The sequence below is a fragment of the Monopterus albus genome, unplaced genomic scaffold, assembly GCF_001952655.1.
Source record: "Monopterus albus unplaced genomic scaffold, M_albus_1.0 scaffold2.1, whole genome shotgun sequence".
Taxonomy (NCBI): Eukaryota; Metazoa; Chordata; class Actinopteri; order Synbranchiformes; family Synbranchidae; genus Monopterus; species Monopterus albus.
Window position 1 is genome coordinate 1,838,973 of NW_018127882.1, and position 19,388 is coordinate 1,858,360.

The following is a 19,388-nucleotide window of genomic DNA, read 5'->3' on the forward strand; positions in this document are numbered from 1 at the left end:
ATCTAGAAACTTTTTTTTTTTTCTCTCGCCAGCTTTGTACGTACAGCCATTCCCTTCACCCAAGAGCCTCAAAGAGACAAGCCAGCCAATGTGCAGCCTTACTACCTGTATGGGTCCAAGGTATTGTGCCACCATTGATGTATATTTCATAGAGCAGTCCAGACATTCATACATTCTTGTAGCAGTGTGAGTAAAGGAAACCCTTCTTTCGTTTGCTCCAGATTAATCCTGTTTCTGTTTCTTTTTCGCTTCTCAGCCTCTGAACATTGCCTACTCCCACATATATAGCTCCTACAGAAACTTTGTTGGCCCGCCTCACTTCAAGACCATCTGCCGTCTCCTTGGTTACCAAGGAATTGCTGTAGTGATGGAAGAGCTGCTTAAGATAGTCAAGAGCCTGGTATTTGTCTTTATTTTCCATCAGTCCCCTAAAACATGTAGCCCTCCCCTCATTGTGCTGGCTTCTCACTGTCACATTTTTGTCCCCTCTTTGTGCCCTTGCTTCCTCTTGCCTGCTGTGCTCATCTATCTCCCTTGTCAATTTGCAGTTACAGGGCACCATCTTGCAGTATGTAAAGACACTGATAGAAGTCATGCCCAAGATCTGCCGCCTACCCCGCCACGAATACGGCTCCCCAGGTGAGCTTGTAGTCCTCGTTATTATAGTAAATAGAGTGCATGTGGGGTTATATCTGTAGATTTTCAACATTTACCACACTAGTTTTCATGCCATTTAAGATGTATTATTTATCATTAGTATTTTTAAAACTAACAATGGAAACGATGCATTTACCATAATCCCCTCCTGAGAAATGCTGGATGAAATTGTGTGGTTGCACCTGTCACATCACTAAATATGTTTATGTTCACGTTACCTGGTTGGTTGGAGATACTTCTACTGTCTTCCCTCAACAACAGGGGGAAGCACCTTCACAAACCTGTTACTAGATGATTTGTCATTGAAAAAAATTACAGCGTTTACTAATGGAAAGATGCAGAAAATGACAGTCGTCTTGTTTTTGAGCGACAGTGACACATTGTTTTCCTGTTGCTGCTTCACCATAAAAGCCACCCCGTTTTGACAGTAGGATGATGCCTTTGCATTGACAGTAACTAAATACAGCTCTGACACAGCTGTAAGTGAGTGAACATCTCACTTAAATGAGACCACTGCTTTAAAAAATATTTTAGAACAGCGCTTTGTATCGCAGTCCACTGACTGCATAGGACTTTTTTCTATAACTCTTGGTCTCAGTTTCTATTTCTAAAAGATACCGCCCCATGTTGTTGCACACCTCAGGCATGATATTTCAGAATAGCATTTTAGCTGCTAAGTTTCGATTGGGGTGTTTAATCATCTCTCCTTGTACTTTAAAATGTAGTTTAAAAGCTGAACCATATAAGTATTATTTATTTGATCAATTCAGTACATGCCCGTACAGGACTAGGCAGTTTCACTTTCAACTGCTGCAGTGTTTTGTGTGCAGTTTACCATTGACTGTGGTCAGGACATGGCATTTACACATTCACACATTAGTTGAGGAAGATTCAGCTATAAGTAGGTGGAGAGGTACAGCATTTGCATCATACAGGCTGCAGCAGAACACAGTGCTGACTACATAGAGGCCACTACATCAATGAGCTTCAAACAGCCAGTATTAACAGTTAGGAGGGGTGTAAATGAGCAAGCCAGGTGGCAGTGGGTGGAAATGGCTCTTCTGCTGCAATGGAAATCAAGTTTGATTCAAAAGGTTGATATATTTCAATTAAAATAAAGCATATACAGTAATTATTGTAAATTATTTATTTGCAGACAACTGAATCTTCAAAATTGAACTCTCACCTACAAAATATCCATTTAGATCAGGAAAGATGCCTTACTTCTCTACCTACTTACGTTGCATCTTTGTGTATTCCCTGTCTTGCCCCTTTTGGCCAGAACCTTGTGTGCAGATTAAAGGCCAGTCAGGCGGGATATCCCTATGAGGAGGATTACTGATGTTCTGTACCCTGACTTCTGTACCTGGCTTACTGCCTGTGATCTTACTGTCAGACGTTAGTGATTCTCCTGCCCTCTGCTGCGAGGGCCTGATGCTCGGACCAAATGTGGGTCAGGGCAACTGTGCAGACCCGCAGACATCCTGATTCATCCTGGTAGCAACAGATTATCAATGAGTCAATGAGGTATTAGTAGGCGCGTAGGTTGTGGCTGTATGTGGCACTGTAGAGGTAAAATAATAGATCTGGATGCGTTTCTCAGGTATCCTGGAGTTCTTCCACCATCAGCTCAAGGATATCATTGAGTATGCTGAGCTGAAGACGGATGTCTTCCAGAGCTTAAGGGAAGTGGGAAATGCCATTCTCTTCTGCCTGCTCATCGAGCAAGCTCTGGTGAGGCCATTTCTTTACAAGTAGTCACATTTTACAGTACTGTTATTCATTTTCGATTCTTGTTCCCATCTCCCTCTCCTTTCTTTGTTTTGTTTTTATGTGTTGTTTTTTTAATGTGCTTTCACATATTATTTGTCTGCCCTTATTCCAAACTCCTCACTATTCCTTCTGTGGTCCCTGAGCATGCTCTTAGAATGGGACTGCTAATGTGTAACTGTCTTGACTGCCATGTTCTATGTGGGTGGCAGATACCCTGCCTGAAGCTTTCCACCCTAATTTATGGTGTCCCTAAATCAAATATAACTGATGGAAACTGTCAGGCCCCCAGTCCCCCCAAGTGTGTTTGATCTTTGATGGGGTGTTTTCTGAAATACAACTCTATTTTTCTTTACACGCTGGCAACTACCACAGGTGGTAAGGATTTAGGTCTTGTTGTTGGTAACACAGCAACCCAGAGATCGGATGTGTCTTATTTTTCTCTTATCTCATGTTGGTTTGGGCTGCTGTGTTTTTGTTTTTCAGCTTTTTCACCATGCTATTTCGGCACACGCAAGTTTCACCTCCAATCAGCCATGGAAGGGAAAGGACTGAGATCACTTTAGCTTCTTGTACGAAACTGAAATTTAAATTTTAAAATGTCATTTTGTTCCTGACACCGAACAAACTGTGCGTACTTGAAGACGAAAATTTGGGCAAGATAATGCAATAAATCATAGGATAAAAATGTGTCTGCTGCCACTACAAAATGTCCTTGTCTTCCATGGAAGAGGTGATAGAACTTTTCTGCTTGGTTGTTGGTACAGTCTTGTGCTTAACTCTGCACTTCTGCCTCCATACTCTCTTGTGATTCTGGGCTCTTGTAATGCCTGTCTACACAACACTGCTCAGCTGTCACTCTTTCTACCATTACTGTCTGACTGCACTGCATTATGTGGATAATGAGTGTCTCTGTGTGTGTGTGTGTGTTGGTTTCGCCATCCTGAAGATGTGCGTGTGTCTTGCTTTTATCATTGCATGGCTCTCTCATCTCATTCATTACCCTTATGTCAAGGTTTCAACGTGCTGCTTCTCTGCATTTACTTTGATTTATAGCTTGTTGTCTCTGCTAACAATCGCCATGACAACCATCAAGCTAAGCAATCTGGACAAGTGGTAGTTATCCTGCAATATCACATAGCTAAAAATACACTGACATTTTATCCAGAAGGATGAGAGGTGCTTAAGGTGGCTGTAAACTTGACCTCTTGTTGCTACACCTAGAGTTAGACACAAATTATAATCCTGCACACTAATTTAGTTATGTTTTATCCTTCTCTGCATATGCTGGACACAGTGTTAACTAATCTGTCAACATGCTCCTACACTGTGAAGCTCATGGCAGGTTTCTTAAGACTGTGCAGTCATTTGGGAATTTGTCAGCACTATATTTTGTAGTTGTAATCACCTAACCGATTCTGAGACTAAATAATGGCATTTAGGTAAATCAGCATCACCTCATGTCTACCTGCATGCTATGTAATAGTGTCTATAAAGCAAAGTGGTGTTGTGCTTGATTAAAATGTTCTGTTTCTGTGTTGTGCTTGGATCTTAGTCCCAGGAAGAAGTGTGCGACCTGCTTCATGCCGCCCCCTTTCAGAACATTCTGCCCAGAGTCTACATCAAAGGTATACAAAAGGATTAGAAGCAGTACATTAAACGCGGATGGGTAAAAAATTTAAATAATTGGATTCAGTCCACCACCCATTGTTTTTTTTTACATTTAATTTTATACAGTAGGCCTATGTACATGTCCTTACTTGTCTGTGTGTGTTAAACAGAGGGAGAACGTCTGGAGGTGAGGATGAAAAGGTTGGAAGCAAAGTATGCCCCTCTCCACCTTGTGCCTCTGATTGAGAGGTTGGGAACCCCACAGGTGAGCTTAACACCACTCTGGTGCATTAAAGGTGCAGTGTGTGAAATTTAGAGACATCTAGCAGTGGGGTTGTGAGTACCATAAGTGTAGGACAAATTGCACATTCAGAAAACAAATGCAGCTGATTTGACCAGGTGAACACTGATGGCGACTCACTTAACCACAGCGAGTTACCGAGCACTGGCCATGTTCTAGCTAAAGCTATCAAACAAATGCTTGTATTTATGTTTACTTGTTAGGCTAAATTAGCCTGCCTGTCCTTCATCAAGTATTTGGATCTGAGAAGGGCCACACCAGTGTTTATCTTCTTCCTGTGCTGTCACCTATCTCGTTTCTTTGGTTCTTTGCTTTTTTGAAGAAGGGGGTTCATGCTGTCTGTCGTTTTCTTTTGTTAAAGTAAAACTACAATCCTCCATTTCTTCAAATCATAGTTCTTAACTTCAGTAAATAACAGTATTTTCTTGTTTCTAACGTTACTTTGTCTTCCAAGCATTTCCAATTCCAAGCTGCTGCTGCTTCATTGTGAAAATGAAAAATTCACACCCTAGAGCCAGTGTGTGGATTGTCCCTTCTGGGCTACTGTAATAAACATGGCTGCCTCCATGTTTATATAATAGGCTCATTCTAAGCTATAGAAAAGCAGCAATTCATTTTTTCAGGTGATTACACTTTGACGAAAAGAGAATTATGCATACTATAGCTCATTTCTTCTAATAAATCCTTCTAGATCTTACACACTGCACCTTTAAATTATTATTGTTATTTTTGTTATTTCTGTTTTTTTTTCTGTATTTTCATACTTAAATGTTGTGGCTCTTGTTTTTGCCAGCAAATTGCCATTGCCCGTGAGGGAGACTTACTGACCAAAGAGCGTCTGTGCTGCGGCCTTTCCATGTTTGAGGTCATCCTGACACGCATCCGTAGCTTCCTGCAGGATGGGGTGTGGCGCGGGCCACCGCCCACCAATGGTGTCATGCACGTTGATGAGTGTATGGAGTTCCACCGTCTGTGGAGTGCCATGCAGTTTGTCTACTGCATCCCGGTGGGCACAAACGAGTTTACAGCTGAGTGAGTAAAACCTGGCTGGTGTACAGTGTCAACCAATGATGTGTGTTTGTTGATAGTTTATTATTATTATTATTATTTATTGTTTTTTTTTTGTATTTTTTTCAGTTTGATTCCAAATATGAAACCAACTATGCTAATGTAATGCAACATAAACTAATACTGCGCTCCAAAATTATATTTTACCATCAGCTTATTTTGAAGGAATTTGTCTGTTTTAATTTTGCTAAAACACTTGACAACACTGGGATAAAAGGCAAAATATCACAAAAAAATGTTTAGTCTTGGCTGAGGTGCAACAGTTGGCATATCTTAAAAAGAGAAGATGTGATAAAGGTTAGGGGAAACAGTTTTTTCATTACACCTTAATGTTGTAACTGCTTCTGTTGTCTCAGCTGTAGACAAAGCATCCTTATCATGCTGTTGCTCATCATTACATGGGTCTACTCAGTATATACAGTATATATACTGTGTGTGCACATATATTTGGCTGCTCAGCTTCAGACAGTTACCTTTTTCTTTAGCGGCTGATTTAAAAAAAACACAAAAACACTGCTGTAGAGGAAGGGTAGACTGTAAAGAGTAAGCAGTAAGTAGAGTAAGTTGTAGACTGCTGTAAAATTAAAGAAACTTGTCCCATCTTCTGGACTATATTTGCATAATATCACAACATCTTCTGGACTATATTTGCATAATATATCTGATGGAACATGCACTAAGTTGCATGTTATTTTGTTGAAATGTCATATACTTGCTTGTTCCTGACTTTAATGGAAGCATAACTCCTGTGTCGTACATGCGCTGCCTCCCAGGCAGTGCTTTGGAGACGGGCTGAACTGGGCCGGCTGTGCCATCATTGTGCTGTTGGGCCAGCAGCGTCGTTTTGACCTCTTCGACTTCTGCTACCACTTGCTCAAAGTCCAAAGACAAGATGGCAAGGATGAGATCATCAAAAATGTGGTGGGTATATTGTATCCTATATATTAACTCACAAGCATAAACACACTAGTTGATATTTCTTGACTCAAATATGTAATGACGAAAGCACCCGTTTGTTCTGTTTTCTGTGACAGCCCCTGAAGAAGATGGCAGACCGCATTAGGAAGTACCAGATTCTCAACAATGAGATCTTTGCTATCCTCAACAAGTACATGAAGGCGGTGGAGACAGACAGTTCCACTGTGGAGCATGTTCGCTGTTTCCAACCTCCTATACATCAGTCCCTGGCTACCACCTGTTGAAAAAAGACCCTTCACACATAGTGCACACACACTCAAACACACACACACACACATTCCCCATAGCTGTGATACTAATTTTTGCCTCTTGCTGGTCTTGTAGAGGTATACCTTACCACTATGGCTTCACACTGGCTGTAGGAATCCAAAGACATATCCTCTCAAACTGTTCCTTTCTCTGAAATGTGACTTGTCTTTGGATTCTTTAAACCCACAGAAGTGGACCAGAAATGAGGTGGAGGTGTATATTCACCCCTTTATTTTTTATTTTGCTACCTGTGTGGCCCGTACTCAGACTCATGCATGCCCTCTCTTGTTCCTTCAGCTGCACACGTGGATCCATCCACTGACACAACTGCCAAAAAAAGTATCTCTATTCTCTAATCTGGAGCTCTATGGGTCCACTTGTTTGAAGTTACATCTCTTCAAAGTTGTAAACACATAGAATTTGCGATCAAAAGCTGAGATAAAAGTAAATCCAACAAGGTTTAAATAAAATGAAAAACAAATGAAGTGATCTACTACAGCTACTAACAGAAATAGCACAGGTATCAGTATATCTGTGCTATCATTACCCATGTATTATGAGTCAGACCTGTTCAGATCTTTAACTCAGTTGTATAATCATATGGTCTGCTGATGTTCTTCATACATAGTGCCCATCATGATGCATTTAAATACTTCATTTCAAAGGAATGAGTCCCACTTTTGATTTTGCTCCTATTTATCTTACCCACAATCATTTTTTATTTTTTGCCTTCCCCGGACACATTTTTAATTGGTACCAGTTCCACTGTAAATTTCACTGTTGAACAGAGTAAAGTGTGTTGTAATTGTAATTGTTCTTGTTTTTAATGATTAATATTTTAATTTACACATCCTTGGTATACTTGCCTCTCTGTACTGACTGGAACCTCATCTTTTCTCTTTTTTTGTCTGTTGGAAAGATTTTTTATATTCTGTACATGATTACAGTGATATTATTTACAGTTTGCAAAAGACACATTTTCAGCCAGGTAAATGTGTTTGCTTTTTCAAGACTAAAAACAAACAAACAAAAAAAAATGAGTAGAAAATACCTCTAGGTTGTATAAAGACAGTGCTGTACTAGATTAACCTGGTTTGAGTGTGAATGGGTGATTTTGATTTTGCAGGCAAAACATCATAACTAAAATGTCAGTTATATTAAAGGGCAGTTTCCTAAATATAGTCAGTATTTACTATTGTTGGAGCTTTGCTTTAGATTTAGCAGTGTTAACAGAATATGCAAAAATTGTCCCCATTTTTTTCATATGAAGGAGAACAAATGATTAAGTAACCCTCTTCAAATAGCCCTGTGATCTTTTTCTGCTCTGTTTTCAATTGAGTAATTTTCTTTTGTAACTCCAGTGTCTTTTTATCATATTTATTCAACTCTGACTTTTGTTCTTTTAAAGGTTAATCTAGTAAAAATGAAGGTACCAATGTATCATCTTGAAACCTTAGCATGGCAAGTGTAATTTATTGTCATCAATGGCTCCATTTGTGACATGAGGCTTTGTTTATGATATTGTTGTACAAGTGATCATGTTTTCAAGTACAAGAAATGGAAAAAAAAGAGTATAAAATGAACAACAATGGTCCTGCAGAGGATTTGAAATAATGTTGTATTTCCATGAAATAAAAAATGTTTAACTGGAAAAACTGTGGAAGTTGTATTTAGGATACTGGTTTTTAATGGGTTCTACATTTAATAGCATTGTTAATATTGAAATATCTAATCTTCTGGGCTTTGTCCATGATAGGTAGGTAATCCGAAGAACTGAAAAAGACTTCTTGGCTGATTTACACCGGGGATACAGACAAGTTTTGAAACAAGGAGATTCAATTTTTAAAAAATATCATGTATTGATTGTTTAAAGAAGTAAGGTTTTTTTGTTATAGCCTATTATTTAAAATATGCTACCTTGGAAATCTAGGACAAGGTCTACAGATAGGAGTTGTGGATACCAAATAGGCTGTTTTTGAGGGTTTCAGCTTATTTTCAGTCATTTTTAATAAGTGTCAACAAATGATGGCCATGTAACAAAGATGACTTTTTTATTTTTTATTTTATTTTATTATGTATTTATTTTTGTTCTTTGTGATAGACTGGCCATAATATAGTGCGCACCTCGGCTCTCTTCCAGTCTTAACTAGGAAGGCTCCAACTCCCTCTCCATAGCACAGCGATTGTGGATCATTGATGAATGGGTTATATACTATAAATACATTTATATTTTCTCGCTTATGGAGTTCGTGTATATAGCTTAATGCATTCATGTTGGGTATGAGAGGAAAGCGAGGGTGGGAGGAATTACGTCATCCAAGACTGGACGCCTATTGGCCATACGTACGTAAGCGTACGTAAACGTACGTGACGTTATTTTGAAATTTCAGCGGTGGAGCGTTTGTTGTGTCATCTGGGGCTGAGGTGAAGCGTTTTCAATACTGGGAGTTGAAACTTGGTTAAAAACACTGGCTTAGAAATGTCTTTTTCAAGAGCCCCACTGAAAAGATTCAACGAATACGTAGGTAAGTTGTGTCAAAATTCGGCCAACATAAATATCCGTCTATTTATATTATTCAGCGGTTAGTGCATTATGTAAGTTGACGTAACTCCACTTTACTTAGGTAGCATTAGGGTGGCTAATTGTTAATCAAACGGCACTTAGCCAGTGTGGTATCCTGTTAGACTCACTTAAGTTATTGGAACCAGATAAGCAAAAGCAAGCTAATACAGGTTAGACTTTTAAACTAGCAAAGACGTAACGTTAGCATCAGTGTTAGCTTCACAACAACTTAACACCAACTTGTGCTTTTGCCTGAAGGTTGTGCCCCACCACCGGGGTCCTATGAGATTAAACCAGGGGACGTGAAGGGAGCTGTGTCCTTCATCAAATCTGATCGTTTTAGACCTGTTAAGACAGGTACGCAAGTGTGATATGCATTTTGTAGCAAATAGAGAGAACTTAAGACCTAACGTTGCCGCTATATAAAACATCCATTTGCGTCATTTATTTTCATTGCCTGTGTCTCCAGCTGCTGAGGTATTTCTGCCACCACAGTCTCCTGCCAGAAGTGTCCTAGTGTCACCTGTGCGTAGGACAATGTCGGTTGATGGTCTTGTAAGTTTTCTATTGCTTCAGCAAAACGTCACTCATATAGCTTCTCAATAACAGATCTGCTATGCCTACAACTGCTTTCATCATAAAACTGGGAATCTTCATGTCTTGTCAAAACTTAGGTTGAGTCAAGTGTAAAGAAAGAGAAGAATGGAATGACCGTGGAAAGGAAGCAGCAGCAACTCTTGGAGAAAGAGGTATACTTCATCAAAGAAACACTGGTGCTGAGCCAACAGGTGTTTGCTTTGGCAGTGTTTCTATTATGTGCATGGGAGTCTTGACCTTTTATTGACCTATTATTACAGATCCGATCTCTGATTCAGCAGCGGGGGGAGCAGGACCGTCGCTTGCTGGCCCTGGAAGAGGAGTTGAAGAAGCTGGAGGCCAAGCTTCTGGCTGCAGTCAGGGAGAAGACAGCGCTTGCTGCCAGTGTTACCACCCTTGAAAGACAGCAGGCTGAGCTCAGGAAAGTCAACGACTTCCTAAAAAGCAAGGTATGCTTGGTTGTGATGCTTATATTTAGGCTCTAGTGTATTTAGAAAGTCTGGACAAGATGTCTTGGGTGTTTAATTCTTTTTTTTTTTCTGATAAATACAGTTTGAAAAGTCTGACTTTGTGCATATTAGGTTTCTGCTGACACTACAAAAAAGCGAATCAATTCACTAACAATGGAGCTAATAGAGGCCAGGAACACTTTGGATTTAAAAAACAAGGTATCCCTTTGGTAACACGTATGACACTTATTATTCACTAAAATTCCCAGTTCATTTACAACTAAACACTGAGAATGTTTTCAAGCATGTTTTCTGCTGCATTAGATTGTGCTTATGTATTTTGTGTGTGGTCAGGAGTTAGGTGTCCTGCAGGTTAACAGTGAAGGCCAACTGAAGGTACTAGAAACTGACCTCCAAGCTTCCAGGGCTACTGTCACTGCTCTAAATGAGAGGAATAAAGACTTGGGTAAGCTTTAGGGATGTATGGTGCTGCCAAGGAGACTGATGCATTTGCCATTGTGTGTAGATGCAGTAATTAGGGTTTTTACTCTTTTTTTTTTTTTTATAGAGGACCTCTATCAAGAAATGAAAACCCAGAATAAAGAGCTAGAGAATGAGAATGTCAGGTTACATGGTGAGTTCTGTCTATGGCATGCTTTTTACTTTGCACTCATTTAGCTGTTTATCCATGACTGTTTTCAGTGTTTCTGGCTTATGTCATATATCTCAGCCTGTCCCCTGCACATAAAAATGCATGTACAAAAAACACTAGTGTTAACACCTGTTACTTAAATATACTATAACGCACAATTCTGTGTTATTTTCCAGCTGTGATAAAGGAGCTAAGGGAGGAGATGAAAATGGTGCAGGAGTATCTGGACACAGCCAACGAGGAGATCCAGGTATAAACTAGGCCAAAAGGTGAAATTGCTTCTTTATTCTGTCATGCTTTGCAAAAGCTATGCCTGATTTATTTGTGCATTTGTAGGATCTCCGCTTGAAGCTCAAAGAGAAGATACAGGAGGACATTGTTGCAGGTTCTCACCTGGAGAAAGTAAAGTAAGCAAATACCTGATGCTTCTTTCAAGCACATTAGATCTCAACTGCACACTATGACACCCATTTGTTACTTCTTCACAGGCAACTAGAAACCGAGCTAGAGCAGTGTATGACTGACTTACAAACTGCACAATATATGCTGAGACAAAAAGAAGAGGAGGCATTTCAGTTCCAACAAGAGCTGCAGGCGTCAAAAGATACTTTATGGGAAGTGGAAAAGAGACTTGAGAACCAAGAGCTGGAGCTTAAATCTTCCCAAAAGGCACTGAGTGACATGGAGGAGCAAATGAAGCTGGCTAACCAAGAAGTTCATGACTCTCAAGCAACAGTGCGTCAGCAGGAGGCTGAGCTTGCTAGGCTAAGAGAGGTGCTCAGACGGACGGAGAAGGAGCTGGATGAGAGAGTGGCGCATCTTGAACAGCGGTGTCTTTTCTCTGAGGAAGAGAGAAGTATGTCCACCAAGACCCTGTAACTGTTGATTTAAAATGCAAAAATGAATTGATGGTTGTGATGCATGTATTTTGTGTGTGCGTGTATATGTATTTGTTTTTAGGCAGGACTCAGGAGGAGGGACTGAGGAGAGTGCAGGAGTTGAAGACTGAGCTCAGTTTGCTAAAGGAGGTGAAACGAGATGAGAGAAAGAGACAGATTCAGCTTCATCAAGAACATGCTGCTCTTACTGAGGAACTGATGAAAGAAAAGGTTGCACAGGCTTTTTTTTTGTCTTCAACCTGGTTTTGATCCAATGCAATGATGCCTCAGCCACACCTTACTTTCTGCTGATTTCTACAGGCACTTGTAGACTCCCTGTCTGTGCTGGTGACTCAGGAGAGGGAGGAGTCTGAGCAGGCAATTAGACAGCTAAAGGAGGAGATGGAGGAGGTATTGGGAGAGCTTGCTATCTTGGAGGACCAAGATCAGAGGAAGCAGGAGGTGATGGAGCAAAGTCAAGAAACCCTCCAGAGACTGCAAGAAGCAAACAGTAATCTGGCCAAACAGCTGAGTGATACCAGGGCCCTGATGGAAAGGTAAGCAACCAAGGACCAAACATGCTGGTAAGAAGTTTTCAGAAACAAAAAAGTAAACTTTGCATGTCCAAACATTTTCAGCATGCGTATGAAGATGAACCTAGGGTTGCGTTCTTTAAACACTTATTTTGTGGATTGCTTGATTAGTCCAGTGTTTCCCAAACATTTTTGCCTGACATACTTCCATAGCCCTACCAGATGAACTCAAGTATCCCTTCACTGACAACACCCCTCATGTTCTAATGATGTTCATATGAACTGATTATATTCTAGATGTAATTTATTTAATAATCATAAGGGGATATAGATACTTTTTTAAAATACAATAAATTGGCTATGGCCCTGCGATGGACCAACAACCTGTCCAGGGTGTGCCCCGCCTTTCGCTGGATTGCCGGCCGGGATTGGCTCTAGCCCCCCCAGAACAAAATAAAAAGATGTAATGGCAGTGAGATAATGCTTGTTTTTAGAGCAGTAAAGTCAACACATAACCGTGTGCTTGTCATTTTTAGTAAGAGCTGTGACATCATACAAGAGGCACACAAAAACTCAATGAGCAAGATTGTCACAGAGTTGGAAGGGTGAGGATTCCAGTGTCAGTATTTATTGAAGCATTCTTGAAATGTCAGTTTAATTTGTGTTTAGCTTACATTCTGTGTGCAAGCTTTATAGACTGCTTGTTGTACTTTTCAGCACCAAAGAGGCTCTGAAGGGAGCAGAGGAGAGACAGAACGAACTGGAAGAAGAGTTGGAGAGAGTGAAAAATCAGACGAAAGAGATGGAAAGAGAGATTCAACTGAAAGAGGAGGAGATCAAGAGAGTGCAGGAGGGGTTCGAGGAGCAGCAAAGAAGTCATTTAGCTGAATCAAAAGCCATAGAGGAGAACGCAAGGTATGCTTCCTGTTCACTTTTATTCTGTGTTATAATATCAGTCACTTTTCCACCTTTTCAGATTCCCTTTTTCCTTGGTTTGATAGAATATTGCTGGAGGTGCAGATTTGCCTTGCACTAAAAGATGAGGAAATGAAAGCCATGGAGGTGAGCCACACTGCCCTCATAAGTCAGCTACAACAGGAACTACAGCTGCAGACAAATGAGAAAGAAGAGGCACTGGGACATCTAGAGGAACACAGAGCTTGGTGTGTTACCCAGATCCAAAATGAGAAGGAGAAAGCCCAGAAACAGCTTGATGAGGTCAGCCAGGAAAAAGATGAACTAATGGAACAGCTCCAACATGAAAGAGAAGAGAAGCTTAAACTTCAGACAGCTCTGCAGGAAGAAAGGGGAACACTGGAGGCTGAAAGGAAGCAGCACCAGCAGGACAGGTTAGAGGTGCTCAGAGTACAGGCCGAGCTTGTGAGAGCAGATGAGGAAAAGAAGAATCTCCTATCTAAGGACGAACAACAGCGTGCGAGCTTCCATGCTCGAATAGAGCTCATGGAGGAGAAAATGCTGGCTCTGCAACGGGAGGTGGAGGAGCAACAGCAAGGCAGACAGGCTCTGCAGGAGCAGGTAGCAGTACTGACTCAGGAGAAGGTTATGCTGCAGTGGGAGATGGAGGAGCAGCGACAGGAGCTACAAAAACAAATGGCTCAAGCACAAGGCAAATGGTGAGTGAGACTGGATTTAAAAAGAACTTTATGCATGTGTGGTTTTGTAATTGGAAAAGTTTAATTCATTCCTTTGTTCTAAGCTCCCAAAGTTCAGAGATGGATCCCTGGAGGCAACAGTATGAGCAGTTGTTTGCTAAAGTCAGACCATTCCAGGTGAGTCATATCCACATATGTACTCTAACTAGCCTAGAACCTCTTTGGTTAAAGCTGTACTAAACTATTTCACAGTTTAGATTCGGTCTTGCTGCTTTTGTCAATGTTGGTTCCAGCTGCAGTATGGTTGTTTTTAGCAAAAACCTCTGACAAATGTGCTGTATGTTATACAGTATGGGACCTGCCCAGCACCACACAGCAGACAAACTTAGCAATTAGCTGGCGAACATTGTGATGAGCTACTTTTTTCCTCAACAGCTGTAAAGTTGTTTTTCAGGTCATTTATTTGGTGGCTTTAAGTACAATTTCAAGTGAAAACATGAGGACTCCCAGAAGTGAAGCCCCTGTGAGTGATCGCCCCCTGGTGACTTGTTGCAGTATAGGTCATAAACCCCACTCCCTCCATGTTAGCAGATGGGACATGAGCCAAAATAAAATTTCAAAGAACTAATCAAATTTTTGCTGAAGGTGATTTGTGTCGTTATAGGTAGATATCTTTCTGATTTGTGTAATTTTTTGTCTTGTAATTTGTTTTTTAAAAATTCTTTGATATAAAAAGGGGCGTCTTTCAGACGATTTGACAACCTTATTGGCGGTTTGATGCTGCGACTCCTTCTGTGGTTGCTGCAACACAGAACCTGTTTGCAAAATGTCACAAAAGCCAGATGGCCGCCCTCATAATCACAATTTTTGGCTTCACTTCTGCATAGTGACAGGAAGGAAGTGATGAGGTGTCATCAGTTTTTATATACAGACTAAGGTAAAGAGACAGATGTTTAAAGGTGATAATGCTTCACATCAGTTTTGTTCACAAGTTCTTGCATCGGTCAAATCTTAAGTTAAAATAAATGGAATAGCTACAATATTCTCAATGTTCTAGTTGGTGTGTGCCCGCAGGAACAGCTCAATGCATTTGCAGCAGAGCGAGATGCACTACTCAATGAGAATGGGGCAAACCAGGAGGAGTTAAATAAGTTGGCTGGTGCTTACGCTCACTTGCTTGGCCACCAGAACCAGAAACAAAAGATCAAACATGTGATGAAGCTGAAAGATGAGAACATCTCCCTGAAACAGGTGAAACATAAGAACAGTACTGTGCTTGTCAAGAAACACACACACAACTGTTGTTTCAAGCTCAAATGCTTGCGTTTATCCCCTTTTTTCTTGCTGTGTGTGTGTGTGTGTGTGTGTGTGTGTGTGTAGGAGGTGTCTAAGCTTCGCTCCCAGGTGAGCCGACAAAAGAGTGACCTGGAGCAGCTGAAGTCAAAGCTCCCTGGTGCTCCACGCCGCAGGTTTGATCCCAGCAAAGCTTTCCAGCACAACAAAGAGAACAGGCAAACTGAAGCAACTGAACCACTGAAAGAAGGTAGGCAGTAAACTGACCTCTGTCTGCAATACTCCAGAGATATGATAAGACGTGATAAGAACTGATTAGGTATCGTTTTTTTGTTGATGATTTGTCTGTGGGGAAAGCTAATTCCTTGTTTGTTTTTGTCAGGAAATCATCATGCATAATGGATCTCTTCCTGCAGACAAGAACTGACAACTAATTGGCTGATTTAATTTGAATTAAATTTTTATGGTTTGGCCTTTTGAATACTCATCATCCTCTTACAAGTGTTAACTGTATTCTCACATGCTGATGTTTTACAGCCCTTTGTGGCAAGTAGTTTGTGGATTTACATTTTCTCTACTGACTTTTAAAAATGTTTTAGGATCAGACTTTGTGTGTGTGCAAGAGCGGTGTGTGAAACTAATGAGGGCACAGGTGGATGCAAGTTTTAAGTATAGCATACAAATGCAAGATGCATTTTGTTGGGTGAAGTATATGCTTGGAGCCTCTTAGCAAAATTTAGGGCAGCAGAACCAGTCACTATCTAATGTGGAAATGCTATTAAATCTTTTTGTTTGTAAATAAAGACAGATTTTAATACTCTTCTTAAATATCTCTGCAATGACTGATGAATGTGTTACTGAGATTTACTTCCAAAGTGTGTAAAAATGTTGCTTTGGTCTTCTTGGCCATGTCTGTCCTCAGCCAGTAGGGAGCACTATAGGACTGCAGCCACAGGATAGAGCACAGCAAAATGCAATTGCAGCTTATGTGTCATACGCACTGTATAACAGCTACAAAGAATTCACATCTTTTGAAGAGAGGAGCCATGGGTTATGGGTCACGAAGCTTTATTTCCTTCAGTTGATAAGACAGTTGTAGGGTCAGAACTTATCTTTGGGACCTTTTCTTTTTTTTACAAGCTTTGAGTGGTACTATTTGTGGAGTGACAAGTCAATAGCAGTAGCCTTCCAGGTGGTAAAGGCTGCACGGCCTATGGCAGCACTGCTCCACGATGCCTCTCTTCACCTTGGGCTCATCATGGACAGACAGGGCCCTCCACAGCTGCTGCTCTCGTCTGGCCCTTTTAGACAGGAACCCTTTGAAGTGAAGAAGGTTTCCATAGCCCTGTGTTAAATCCTGCCGCTGCTGTTCAAACCTCTAGTTCTTCAAACTACCATTTAGACTGTTCACACTTTAATGGAGACATAATGGCTATGTAATCTGATCCCCCAAATCCATTTAGTCTTGTTGGTCTCTACTTCAAGAGGAGATATGAGGGAACTCACCTCCAAAGTTCACTTCAAAACATCAATAGACTGAGGCAGATGATCCAAATTATGTGTTTTGGGAATAATGTAATGATGGCTTTGGGGGATTTTACAAGGTTTGTGACTTTGATTTGTCACATTATAGATGTTAAAAGCAACAATAGGAAACCAAAAGCCTGTCCTCAGCACTGAATTCAAAAGAGACAGAGAAGCTTTGCACATTGATAGTGTGGAAAAGTTCAGTGCCGTTTCCAGTGTACTGTCCCTAAACATGATCTAAATTAGCATTCTCATTAGACTGCACCTAGACTTTGAACATAGTGGTCACTGCTGGGACACAAAGCCAGCGTGAGGTCAATGTCATGCTGTTCCTTTGTGAACTCATCATCAAAGGGACAATTACAGCTAATTTTATACATGTTCTCCTCCCCAAAAAAGTTTAAACTCTTCCCATCATTAATTCAGCCTTACTTACCAAGCAGATGTTCCAGATCTCACTTGTAGTGTCTGTTTGGACTGTAGAAAAAGCCCCATTCTCCACATACAAAGTAGAGGGCATCCACCAGGTGGGAGCCGCACAGGTGCTGGACGGAGGCCGTGGACACCCCTTGGGAGTAAATCACCAGCAATAACATCACGGACACTGCCCGTGGTATCCTTGCTGTTGGAGGGAGACCTCTCTGAGTACTGAAATAGTACACATCTGATCAAAATTGTATGTTGGGTTTCAAACACAAAGAGTAAAAATATATCTACTTATCAATACTTAATACCTTGAGGCCAGATGGCTGAAAACTTTAGGCGAAGTGTTCAGATTTGATCAGATATTTCTTGATGGCACTCAGGCATTACAAGATGTTTTAATGTTTGTAGATACAGATATTTTGCAATGTTTCTGTGAAATTCCTCAGTATAGCTTAACACCTTCAGAGTATAATAGTGCAGAGACAACACAGAAGGCGTGCAGTAACTTAAAATAGGAGCTTTGAAGTGAGCAGAAAACTGAATAATTCATTTTTTTTTCCATTGTAAATCAAAGGCAGTGGTGAAACAAGGCCTGTCGAAAATTCATTGGGTGATATGTGCCTCAAAACCTCTAAATCTTACAATTTAGTATGAGTAAAGTCAAGCATTAAAAAGTGATGTGTGCCATTTTTACACACATCACATGGTGCCAATAAGTTCCTGAAAGAACTCGACAGTTTTAAAGTGAAAATTGTCTACTATGTTTTTTTTTTTTTTTTGCTGGGCATTTCATTGTTCATATTTGCAAACAGTGTTTTTAGAGATCAGCCATCCAAGCTTATGTTTAATGTTATTTCTACACAGCTCCTATTGAAGTAAGTTGGAATTGGATTTTATTTCAATTCCTTTTGCTTTACTTTTGTCCCCAGGGTGAGCCTTATTTGATCTTGGCACCATTTATTACAAACTAGAAAAAGATGGTCCCAAAATCATCACTGTGGACACTGTCAGTGTAGGCTCAAGGTCAGTGCCCACCCTGCAGCTCATCTTCGCAACTATAGTGAGAGTGACCTGCCCCAAATTACAGAATTGTTATTAGTTAAATCTCATTTGTGATAGATACTCTCCTCAGGCTTTAAATAAAGCTCCTGTTTCAAGGTGAAAAGCATATTTAGCAGTAATTTGGAAGCTATATAGACCCGTTGTGGACATCACACAGTGTACCGTAGATTATTGGATGGAAAATGAATCATTATAACAGTGTCCCTAACAATGCGCCTGTGCCAGGCATTACAGCATTGGCAGAGCGCTCTATCTGGCTTGCCACTCCTGTATCCCTTCTGGCTGTAAGCCAGGCTTCTTGGCACAGTAGATTGGTTGAATTATAGATCCCTGCCTGTGTCACTCTTTACTTTCTTCCTGGTTATTATACACATAAATTTTAAAAGTTGAAATCTTGAGGGAACAGAGAAACTTGCTTACCTGTGTGTGCAGCCTCAGTGCAGCAGAGCAGCTGGTGGTTACAAATGAGAAGTCCCAGGCCTATAGGACTAGATAGGTACAGAGAACATCTCCACATGGCTACCATTTCCCTTTAGAACTCCCACCTGGCCTTTGCCAGCCTCAGCTGAAAACACAATGTCCTCTCATTAACACTTTGACCTGTAAGCTGGTTGATCTGTGTTTGAGTGGCACTAAGTCATTTAAGTGTGGACAAACAGCAGGGTTGGGATAAAGCTGAGAACCCAGTCACCCGGTGTGATATCCAGTTCAGCCCTTGCTTTGTAGTGGCCTGTCTGGCACTGTTTGCAGGAGGACAAACACCATATGCCATGTTTTGATCACATTGTGTAGATTAGAGGCTTATTAGTGACCACTAGAGGTGTGTGGTTTATGAGAGCACTTATTTTTGTGTATTTCTTTTTTTTTAAATCAGTCTTTCTTACAAATCAGAACAAGGTAGCTGTTAGAAAGATTACAAAACAGCTAAATACTAGAGGTTGTAAGCCTTTGCCAACCAGTCCAGTTGTAGTTTACATGCACTCCTGCCCATTTATTATTTGTTTTGAAGACTTTGAAGGAATTTCATAAAAGTATAAAGTGTATTTCTTTTTGGCAAAATAGGAGCTATCACAATACTGACATGTATGAGTCCAGTAGATTCTTTTCGGTGAAAAACATGCTGTCACTTCACTTATTTTTACAGTGGAGTTCAGACTGTAG

General features: G+C 40.6%; 3 protein-coding genes across 8 annotated transcripts in view; 2 read left to right on the forward strand and 1 right to left on the reverse strand.

Moving 5' to 3' along the window:
* Positions 1 to 8,293, forward strand: part of cyfip2 (cytoplasmic FMR1 interacting protein 2) — a 22,437-nt gene extending 14,144 nt beyond the window's left edge. For 2 of the 4 annotated variants that reach the window (XM_020593584.1, XM_020593592.1), the window contains exons 22-30: positions 33 to 120; positions 257 to 400; positions 549 to 639; positions 2,261 to 2,394; positions 3,983 to 4,055; positions 4,209 to 4,303; positions 5,133 to 5,371; positions 6,181 to 6,328; positions 6,442 to 8,293. In XM_020593584.1, coding sequence (XP_020449240.1) covers positions 33 to 120; positions 257 to 400; positions 549 to 639; positions 2,261 to 2,394; positions 3,983 to 4,055; positions 4,209 to 4,303; positions 5,133 to 5,371; positions 6,181 to 6,328; positions 6,442 to 6,609 — 1,180 coding nt within the window. In that variant the 3' untranslated portion in view covers positions 6,610 to 8,293. Of the gene's footprint in view, positions 1 to 32; positions 121 to 256; positions 401 to 548; positions 640 to 2,260; positions 2,395 to 2,802; positions 3,959 to 3,982; positions 4,056 to 4,208; positions 4,304 to 5,132; positions 5,372 to 6,180; positions 6,329 to 6,441 lie in introns of those variants that run through there. The other 2 variants (XM_020593600.1, XM_020593606.1) reach the window with 2 other exon arrangements.
* Positions 8,294 to 9,009: 716 nt separating this feature from the next.
* hmmr (hyaluronan-mediated motility receptor (RHAMM)) lies at positions 9,010 to 16,028 on the forward strand. Of its 3 annotated transcripts, none has more exons than XM_020593616.1 (20): positions 9,010 to 9,159; positions 9,456 to 9,554; positions 9,667 to 9,752; positions 9,872 to 9,946; positions 10,055 to 10,243; positions 10,376 to 10,462; positions 10,598 to 10,709; positions 10,812 to 10,877; positions 11,072 to 11,145; positions 11,232 to 11,302; positions 11,384 to 11,751; positions 11,856 to 12,004; positions 12,095 to 12,330; positions 12,843 to 12,911; positions 13,024 to 13,221; positions 13,308 to 13,940; positions 14,024 to 14,096; positions 14,994 to 15,170; positions 15,300 to 15,462; positions 15,595 to 16,028. In XM_020593616.1, the coding sequence occupies exons 1-20, from the start codon at positions 9,114 to 9,116 to the stop codon at positions 15,609 to 15,611; spliced, it is 2,988 nt and encodes a 995-aa protein (XP_020449272.1). In that variant the 5' UTR covers positions 9,010 to 9,113; the 3' UTR covers positions 15,612 to 16,028. The 3 variants fall into 3 exon arrangements, with proteins under 3 accessions (XP_020449272.1, XP_020449283.1, XP_020449290.1); XM_020593627.1 differs by having other exon boundaries at positions 10,076 to 10,243; XM_020593634.1 differs by lacking the exon at positions 10,376 to 10,462.
* A 355-nt stretch (positions 16,029 to 16,383) lies between these two features.
* Positions 16,384 to 18,744, reverse strand: LOC109955249 (insulin-like). The gene is made up of 3 exons (XM_020591214.1): positions 18,648 to 18,744; positions 17,199 to 17,361; positions 16,384 to 16,513 (listed from the first exon to the last, which is right to left on the reverse strand). Exons 1-3 carry the CDS (start codon positions 18,742 to 18,744, stop codon positions 16,384 to 16,386), a joined length of 390 nt encoding a protein of 129 aa, XP_020446870.1.
* Between the last annotated feature and the right edge of the window lie 644 nt (positions 18,745 to 19,388).

Excerpts from the sequence above, each read along its gene's own strand:
- hmmr (XM_020593616.1), top strand. The coding sequence starts at position 9,114 with ATGTCTTTTTCAAGAGCCCCACTGAAAAGATTCAACGAATACGTAG. Across the intron at positions 9,555-9,666 it reads TTTTAGACCTGTTAAGACAG|CTGCTGAGGTATTTCTGCCA; the intron begins GTACGCAAGTGT and ends CTGTGTCTCCAG. Across the intron at positions 12,912-13,023 it reads ATTGTCACAGAGTTGGAAGG|CACCAAAGAGGCTCTGAAGG; the intron begins GTGAGGATTCCA and ends TGTACTTTTCAG.
- LOC109955249 (XM_020591214.1), bottom strand. The coding sequence starts at position 18,744 with ATGTGGAGATGTTCTCTGTACCTATCTAGTCCTATAGGCCTGGGACTT. Across the intron at positions 17,362-18,647 it reads CACTGAGGCTGCACACACAG|CAAGGATACCACGGGCAGTG; the intron begins GTAAGCAAGTTT and ends TCCCTCCAACAG. Across the intron at positions 16,514-17,198 it reads AGTCCAAACAGACACTACAA|GGCCAGACGAGAGCAGCAGC; the intron begins GTGAGATCTGGA and ends CCTGTCTAAAAG.